General features: G+C 44.6%; 1 protein-coding gene across 1 annotated transcript; it reads left to right on the top strand.

Annotated features, from left to right (window-relative positions):
- Nucleotides 1-927: 927 nt before the first annotated feature.
- On the top strand, nt 928-6,030 carry LOC306998922 (uncharacterized protein; the record flags this gene model as incomplete). The annotated part of the gene is made up of 4 exons (XM_079613320.1): nt 928-1,001; nt 1,078-1,773; nt 5,568-5,884; nt 5,972-6,030. 4 exons carry the CDS (start codon nt 928-930, stop codon nt 6,028-6,030), a joined length of 1,146 nt encoding a protein of 381 aa, XP_079469446.1.
- Between the last annotated feature and the right edge of the window lie 3,535 nt (nt 6,031-9,565).

Genomic DNA, 9,565 nt, shown 5'->3' with positions numbered 1-9,565 from the left:
TGTCACGTTATGTTAATTTGTTAACGTTAATATTTCAGTAGTGAATGTGTAGTACTAGTATATCATTAATCTTATGTGTGATATTCCTGTTAATATGGCAATTAACATGTAGTTTAACATGTAATGCTCGCTTAATGCAGTGCTCGTTTAATGCTGTGTCATTTCTTGTCATTGTAGAGATGGTTTTTGAAAACTTTAAAACGTCGGCCTCGCAGCAGCTTCTCCTGCGGGTCTCTGATGAGGCGGTGGCCTTCATCGCCGCTAAGGGGCCACGCGGGACCGCCGCTGCTGCGAGGGCCGAGAAGCCGGAGGAGGCGGAGAAGGAGGCCTAAGCCCAAGTCTTCTCCAAGGGCGGTGTCCCTGGTAACCACATGCTGGTGCTGGGCTGCCACAGCATCCAGCTTGGTAAGTACCAGGGGTCAAATGTTCCGTTGGCTCCTGGAGAACGACGTGGGCTACAACACGCAGTTGGCGCTTGTTGGGTTTGGGAACTTGCTTACAGATCGACCACAGGCTCAGCTCCCTCCTACTTCCACTCGCTCCTACGAGTCTACATCCCTACCAGAAGCCTGCGATCGGTCAATGAGCGACGGCTCGTGGTACCATCACAGAGAGCCACAAAATCTCTCTCCAGAACATTCTCATTCACGGTTCCTTGCTGGTGGAATGATCTCCCTACCCTCGTCCGGAATGCAGAATCCCTGACCACATTCAAAAGTCAACTGAAAACTCATCTCTTCCGTGAGCACTTGACATAAAAAAAAAAAAAAAATCATCTTTAATCCTCCCTTGTTTTGGCTTCTGAGCAATGCCAGAACTTTGTATTTTGAGCACTTCTTGCGTTATTTTTGCCTCTTCACGATGACTCGCTTGCTGTAGTCCTCAGTTGTAAGTCGCTTTGGATAAAAGCGTCTGCTAAATGACTAAATGTACAAGGAGGCCACCCTGAAGGACCTGTACAACTCCAAAGAGAAGAAGCACCAGACCCAAGTCCTGTTGTGGTGAAGGGCAGTGGACTGTTGACAGGGTGCTGTGACTTGTAGATATGCGTGTTAATCTTTGATTTTTGTCTTGCAGCTTTGTCAAGTGGCTACGGCGGAAGACACAGCAGCCTGGGACCTCAATGGACGCCTCCAGGAAGTACATCCTGGACCGAGACAAGGAGCGGTCGGCAGAGGTGGCTGTGTGTGTTGGGGCAAATGTGTGTTGCCCCAAATGTGTGTTGCCCCATGACTATCATTGTGCTGATGCCATTTTGACTGTCAAACTGCATGTATCACCTCCTCTCAGCCTCCTTACAGTGTGTTTGTTTGTGTTGTTTTTTTCCTCACTGTCTCGGTTGCCTGAGAGCTGGCGGACAGCTCTCACCGGGGAAGAGCAGGAGTGGATCGGCCGGGAGCTGTTTAAGCCAGACAGCGAGGGGAGGACCAAACTCACCACAGACCTCAAGCTGTGGTGGGACCCCCCTCAGCCCCGCCCGAGTTATACTCAGCCACCCGCCTTACCAGCTGCCTTCTCCGCGTGTCGGCTGTTCCTCTGGACGCCCCTGTGTCTGTGGGGCGTCTGGCCGACATGCTGTAATAGGGCCCTCACGAAGTGTGTGCTCTACAGGACCATCCGGAGGGTCCTGGACATCGACGGCTGGTACTTGATGGCCACAGAGTACCTGGAGTGCTGTCAGTGGAAGAGGAAGGTAGCTGCCTGGTTGCAGGAGGTCGTGGGTCAGCTGGGAGAAGGGCATCGCACCCTCTTCCCGGCAATCCTCACCTACAAGTAAGTAGCTGTCTGAAAACTGCATACTGCATCTTTAGCATACAGATCAAGCAAAATTTGTGTATCTCCCCCGTAGTGATAAAATAAAATTCAGTATCAAATTTATAGGCAGGACAAGTAGTTTATTTAGGCTTGGTTTGTAGAGAATTACAAACATGCGCACATATATTCAAACGCACATAACTATAGAATTAATTCTTGATGCGCACGTGAGCGCCATCAGTGTTTATCACAGGTTCGCGTTTAAAGTTTGTGTAGAGAGTACGGTGTCGTCTTAGCGGCCCCTAATTTAATAACAAATTATCCTTTCGATAATTTCCTATCCTAAACTAACTTTAGCTGGAAAATAACATTATTCAAGAACCGCTATAAAGCCAAAACAATCTGTTACCTTAAATTATAAGTTTATCTCTATTAAGCAGCTTTGAAACAATCTACATTGAAGATGACTTGACTTGACACTGTCACGCAGCCCCTTGGTGTGTCTGTGTGTGGCTCTTCTGTAACACATGATGTGCTCCTCTGTACTGCCCTACAAAGGCAAAAGACCTTAACTCACCAGAGTGTGAAACTGAGAAAAATGACTTTAAAGTTTTTTTGTTGTCCAGCCAATTGTATGACAGGTAGGACACTAAAAATTTCCCAAGTAGTTGTCATAATTAATATATTTATCTACATAAAAAAAAATTGAGCTCAAACTTGACCTTTGACCCTTATTCGGAAGTTAATGTATTCTGCCTTTGCATTATCTGCAAAACAATAATAGGTAATACAAAGGCAAAATACCGTAATTTATAATTTATTGATCATTTTGACTTTTATCACTCTTTACAAACATTTATATGATAACAATGACTACGTTTACATGCAGCCAATAACCCGTTCAAAACCGGGATATTAGCAACAACCCGGTCGCGCACGGCCATGTAAACACCGGCAAAAACCCGGATATGCTCATATCTCGGTTTTTAAAAACCGGGATATTATACCTGGGGTACCCTTTTTCTAACCCGAATATTTGGTCTTGTAAACGCGTTTCGGCATATCCCCATCAAAATGTGTGTTCTGCGCATGTTCTATTCGCAAGGAATCTTGGTCTTTTGAGTAGAGACGGCGCATTAAAAAACCCGCGTGCAGTATAGCGGAAGTAAACAAGTCGAGGTTAACATGGCGAGACGAAGCACAGCACCACCTGAGCACCACACTTTTGGAGCGAGGAGGAGACCAATTTCTTTATATGTGTGGCACAGCTCCAGCTACATTTCCCATCTCTTGCTCAATTTCTCTCCTTCTATTAATAAAGACCATGAGGCACAGTAGTGTCAAGTGCTGCTGTTGGATCAGTACCAGCGCCAAAGCGCAAACAAAGACTATCGCTATCTGCCCTAAACTGTTGTTGTTGTTGTCTTTGGATACAGGAAGAAGAATCGGAAATTACGCATATTGTGTCTTAATGTTGTCCGTACGTCCAGACGCTATCCGTGCGTCGCCGTTTACATCGGGATATTGGCGACTGATTACACATTTCATGTATACAGGAGTAACTCTCTCTGCTCACGCAAGTAAACGGGTTATCCCGAATGTTTCAGAAACCCGAATAGTGACCTTAACCCGACCATAACCCGAATTTTAACAGCTTGTAAACGTAGTCAGTGATAGTCTTAAAATAACATTTAGTGAGTTCTGTATAGTAAGGCTTAATATTACATCAATAGAATATTAAAAAATAAAAAATTATGAGAAGGGTACAACTGTACTGGATCATTTTAAACACTTTAAACCTTAAATCATTGTACTTAATTTAAGTAAAATAATACATTAAGAGGTTAATAAAGTAACCTTCCACAAATATGTCTTACATTTGAAAGGTTTGATTTGGCTATGCCAGTAATAGACGCCCTTTCTCAATACCATTCACCCTTTTCTGACAAAATGTATATTAGGAATATGCTATCTGATGACATTGTGTGTATGTTTTCCAGAATTAATGAAAAACTCTGTATTAATACATTTTCCTAAACAGAATGGAAAATGTATTTAGTACCACATGCATCAGACTACAGTTCTTGCTCACACATTTGATGTGATTGGGATTGATTGTCAAGTCAGTTTATGACAGTTTACAAAGAAGGGAGTCTAACAACAAACTGATTTCAAGAAATGTATTAAATTAACAAGAAAATGAAACGAAAGAATGTTAAGAGGTGAATAAAATGAAAAATGTTGATGTATTTTGGTTGTGTGTGTGTGTGTGTGTGTGTGTGTGTGTGTGAGAGAGAGATAGAGAATCACAAGATTCTGGAAATCAGTCCACAGAGGGGCTTAATTTATCCCTATTCTTCAACCTCATTGAGGTTTCTGACCAACAAGGAGCTCCAGAAAAACCTCCTGGTAGGAGGCATGAGGGGAACAAGATTCTTTAGGATCTCCGTCTTCTTGGCCACTAATGAACCTTATTGTAAAGTGTTACCGAAACAATTTGTAGGCCTACCCTCTGTTCATTGTCTTATTTTTAGTAACATTTAATACTGGAGCAATGTTACAACATTAATTATTTAAAATAATTTATTCAAAATAATTTATATGGAATAATTCTCACTATTTTTTTTAAAGCTATGATATATCATAGCTTTAAAAAATAGTGAGAATTATTTTAATTAATTTAATTTTTATTATTTGAATATTTATTTTATTTAAAAAAATATTTTGTTGTTTAACATGTTAAATACGATAAAATAAATATGTAAAAGGGGTATTTTACAACAACTATAAATGCACCACGAGTTTTACCAGTTTTAAGTAAACGCAACCTTTATTCACGTGCCACGTCTGTGTTGTTTTATCGACAACAGCAGTGAGTGACCAAGTGCTAGCTAGTTTGTGTCTTTTAGCTCATACAGTAGCTTTAGCGGCAGTTGTGCGTCCCGCTGTTGGAATCCTCTACAATACAGTCACACTTTTACACAGTTTAGCTGTCAGCATTTTAACTGTTTAGCCGGGACAATTTCATAGTGGTTGGTATAAACCGGACGTCACCCTACTAATAGCCTACCCACAGCGACACTTAAAATTGAATGTAAACCTCCAGACAACTTTGCACTTTGATAGATTAGGCTAGCCTGCCGGCACATGATGGATTTAAACAATGGATTCGTCTTCTCAGTGGATGTTGTTTTCGATGGATTTTGACCATGTTTAATACAAAAAGGTAAGCTGCGATCCAAGTTATATCTGCTGGGTTGGTCTGTGTGTAATGTTTTCTCCTCGCCAGGGGAGGTGTGTCGTGAGGCGTCCCCAACCCACTCGCGCTGTTTTCTGTCAGATTGGCTGGATAGTATCCAGGCTTTGATTTATTGTGTTTTACAACTGGCACAAAATCTGAAGTAGATTTTATCTAAAAAAAAAAAACTTCACTTTATTTAAGTTAATTGGTGTGTCAAAAGTGCTTCAATACATTTGTGCATAACACCGTAACTTCAGCACAGCAAAAATCTTAACGTTGGTAAAACAAAGGCAGAGTGCCTTAACTCCAGCGTAACTGAATTCCAGCGTTCTAGAGTGCAGCGGAACAAAGCCAAAAGACCGTAACTGATGTTAAGGGTTTCTGCCTTTGCTTTCCCTCTGCTTTTGGAAGTTATGGCAAAAACAACATCTTATTTTCAGCAGAAAATAACAAAATTGACTTAAGATATTTTTCCACATGATAAAACTGATGTCCATTGTTCCAAAAAAGACAATAACTCATTTTGACCAAAATTGAAGTTAAGGTCTTTTGCCTTTGCACGGCAGTGTAGGCTTGTCTGCGACCGGCGGGTAATTATCCAGCTGCGTGAGCGTACTCGGGGGAACAGCGCCATGCAGCTGTACAAGAAACTCTGTGAGGCACCCACAGAGGCCTGGATGCGGCGGTCCATACACTACCTCAGCGTCATAGAGCCTTCACGTCATGAGGTGTCGTGGGCAGGTGCACCCCACCAAACCGCCACCCGTGCCCCGGTACGTGTGGCTGTTACTGGTGTACTGCTACGACATCCTCTCCCGCCTGGAGGATGTGAAGGCCCGGGTCACCTCCATCTTTGGAACGGTTCTGAAGATGGATCTGACCAAGAAGGTAAATGTGGTGCTATAGCGGAAGCGGAGTATCATGCTCTGGCTATTTGCGTGCAGCCTTACTGAGATGCGTTATTCTTTCAAACAGGTGACCCGGAAGCTCGCCGGTGCTGCCGCCCAGACCGCAGCGTTGACAACGAGCACTGACAGGTGCTTATGTCCGTACTCACGGACACCGAGGGTGCCGGCCTGTTGTCCATGGCTGCGGGGTTAATGCGGCGGTATCGGGACGCTGGGGTGGAGTCGCCTCAGCTCCTCTACATTGACTGGGACTGTTGTTCGTCCCACGGGGGATCTAAGACAGCTGATATATTCAGGAAGTGGGACAAGCTGGTGGTCCGGCTGGACATCTGGCACCTGATGCGTTGCCTGAGGTGTCACCACCAGCTGTATAAGCCCTTCCTGCAGTAGCTGTCTTCGTGCATCTTCCTGTGGGACCCAGAGGACGCAGCCCGGTTGCTCAACGCGAAGAAGAGGATGCTTAAGGCGCAGGGGATGACCTTCGCGTCCGACGCCAGAGTGTGGAGGCACGTCAGCCGCAAGGATATGGCTCTCCATTGCCATCGCCGCACGCGTGGAGCGGCGGAGACGGAGCGGCTGATCGGTGACCTCCTGGAAACCTTCGGCGGTGCCAATGGACGAGACACCATGGGGATTCCCCTGCTGGACCAAGACCGCATCCAGGAAATCTGGACGGAGCAGCGGCGCCACCTCCAGTGCATCCAGGACCCGCCGGGCGTGGAGCTGTACACCGAGACGAGCAGGCTGACCAAGGGGGGGAGCAGTCATTCCACTTGCATCTCAACCGCTTCATTCCAGGTAGAACACATGTTTCACTGTCATGTCAATCTTTCACTGTCATCAACTCATTGTCATTCACATAGTGTGCACTGAATAAACTGCTAAACACAACTGTGTTCCTTCTCAGGAGAAAGTGCCAATCCCTGGCACTTCCAGACATTTCTCCTGGAGGGGTTGACACGGTGGAACGAGGACCGGGCTGCGTCCATGGCACAGGAGGGATGGCCGCTGCTCCGCTCCTACAGTGCAGCACTCCCTTGACCAGCTCAGCCAAAGGGTGCTTGGCTCGTCAAGGATTACACCAAGCCCAGGGAGTACATCGGTAAGAACACTCAACCCACCGCGCTTACACATGTCCACACTGAGTGATATTTGTACCAGACTGACTGATGTGATTTGTGTTGTACTTCAGGGGAACTCCTCAGCATTGAGTACCTGTACTCTCAGACGGGCAGAGTGCTGCAGGACGTCAGCTTGGACCCTGACATTCCTGCTTTATGACAAGCTGCTTTATGTAATGTTGCTCATTATCATGCTCATATCTATCATTGTTTTTGTCCATTGTCCGCAGCTGCCTAGTTGGACAGACCTCTGGTCCTGCCAGCAGTCCCAGTGCAAGCCGGCTGGTAGAGGCAGTATGCACCCAGCTCTGCCGCTTGATCCCCGTCCGGTGGTCGTGGTGGAACAGCATACTGCTTCGGTACCAGCACATCCGGGACCTTGTGCTGGCCCACCAGAGGCTGATGGCTCGGGCGCCCATACAGCTCTATGACCTGAACTGCAGGACCCTCTCGCTGTGGTATGTTTGATGCTTTGGGCAGTGTTATGGTAATTGTCAGGGAACAAGGGAAGTTCAAAAGGAAGGAATTTTATTTCCCAACAATCATGATAACAAAAATAAAGGTAAAGGTTTGGGCCCAACAAAAAGGGTCAAATACACAGACAATAACTGAAGCTCTGAACGTAAAAGACTCAAAACACAAAATACAACTGACTTCCCACAAAAAACAACGAGGACTTATATATTGGCTGATCAGACCAACTCTGACCCACAGGGAAAGACTAACAACAACACTACCACATAAGCTACAAATAACAGCAAACTCTACATAACACTTATACCAAAAAGAATGTACTTTTACTTAACCTTAACTCAACAAAAATACTTAGATACTTTTGGGGTTTAGGTTTATACAATATTAAATAGAGAATGAACTATCCCCCCCCGGACATAACAAACAATGGTAGTGTCCAATTAGGCCATCTCCACTATAAAGCTGCTCCTGCTCCTAGCGCCACCCCTTTAAGCCAGCCGACTTCCTGGATCTCTCCCGGGTGTGGAATCCAACACTGGTAAGCTCAGAAACAAATAATACAAACAGAATGACAATCCCAAAAATATATTTCTGAATGGTCAATTAAATAAAGTATAATATATGTAAAATGAACTACGTGTCCTGTGAGTTATTTATAACTAAATAAATATTTGCAACAAATGTATAATGTGTATGAGAAAATAGATATATAAACTAATCCCAAAGGAAACAGCATAAACTCAGGAAAACTATAAGTGCATGAGGTTACCGCCCTTGAACTGGTTGTGAGGCCATAGCTGTGGCCATCACAGTAATGAAATGCTTGAATGACATGCTCTCAAAATTGTACATGTAACTAAAATACTACATTGAAATCCATTCTCAGGTTCACCAGGACGCAGCGGAAGAAGGAGAGGACTGTGCTAGCTTCATAGCTTCAGGCGTTGCAGCAGAGGGACGACCACCAGCAGCAGGGAATTCGGCGCGGGCAGCGCCAGCATCAGCGCTGTGGCAGCACCGGTGCCTGTTCTGCCAGAGCCAGTACGCTTACTGGCACCTTTACCGCCTGCCCCCTCAGCTGCTGTCCTGGTCGTACCACCGGCTGCTGCTGCAACAGGACCTTTTCCAGCTACACAGCCTCTCCTTCTGGACCTCTCACTACTCCAGCAGTTCGAAGTTTGGGAATACAAATGACGGGAGTTTCACGGGAGAAAGTTAGATGGGTGAGAAATACGGGAGACTCCCGAGGAAAACGGGAGTGTTGACAGGTATGCTGTAACGTCTTCCAGAATCACTCCAACATCAGTAGGCGTTTCAGTGACATCACAGCATTCACTCCTGATCACGAGCATGCAAAGTTATTTTTGAGCTTGCAAATTTGCGAGCCTCTGTTCGTGGTTGCATAGGAACGACAGACACCACGGGAGAGCAAGTGCTTGTGGAAAGGAGAAAGCGGTTCGAACTGCACTCTTCATGAGGACGAGGAAGTATCAGCAAATAATTAATTGATTTCTAGTCCTTGCATTAGCTTTACTACTAGATTATTTATGGAGATGAGAAATAAAAAGCCGCCCTGTACAGCTATGATCAGCTGTTCGGCCGAGCTTTCGATGTTGTCGAAACGGAAAGGCCAAAGCTGATCGGTTGGTTTTTGTCACATGACCTGTTGAGATGTTTTCATCTTGCCACGGCAAAGCCGCGTCGCTTCTATTATGAGCCTGCAATTTAAATAATTCATTTGCACGCAAATAACGCAATATGTGAACGGCCCCTTAAGTGAACTCTGGTGCGGTTGTATCGGGGAAGTTTTACGAGAATGAGTACAAACACTTGATTGTTCATGTTCGTTCACTTCATTCATTGTGCATTAAATAATGTTAACAGATAAAACTTCTTAATTTAAAATGTACTAATACATTTTTAAAATAACCCCAGAGGAGAATAATTGCTACAGTATATTGTTAGGTAATTTTATCTAATGTTATCTAACAAATTGAATCATATTGTAAAGTGTTTTTAATACTACAGTTTCTATCTTTGTAGGTGTGATGCACTTTAATATATGT

The sequence above is a fragment of the Phoxinus phoxinus genome, assembly GCF_949152265.1.
Source record: "Phoxinus phoxinus genome assembly, chromosome: 5".
In the NCBI taxonomy this organism is placed as follows: Eukaryota; Metazoa; Chordata; class Actinopteri; order Cypriniformes; family Leuciscidae; genus Phoxinus; species Phoxinus phoxinus.
The sequence above is the reverse complement of the archived record's forward strand: the minus strand, read 5'-3'. Positions and strand labels throughout refer to the sequence as shown.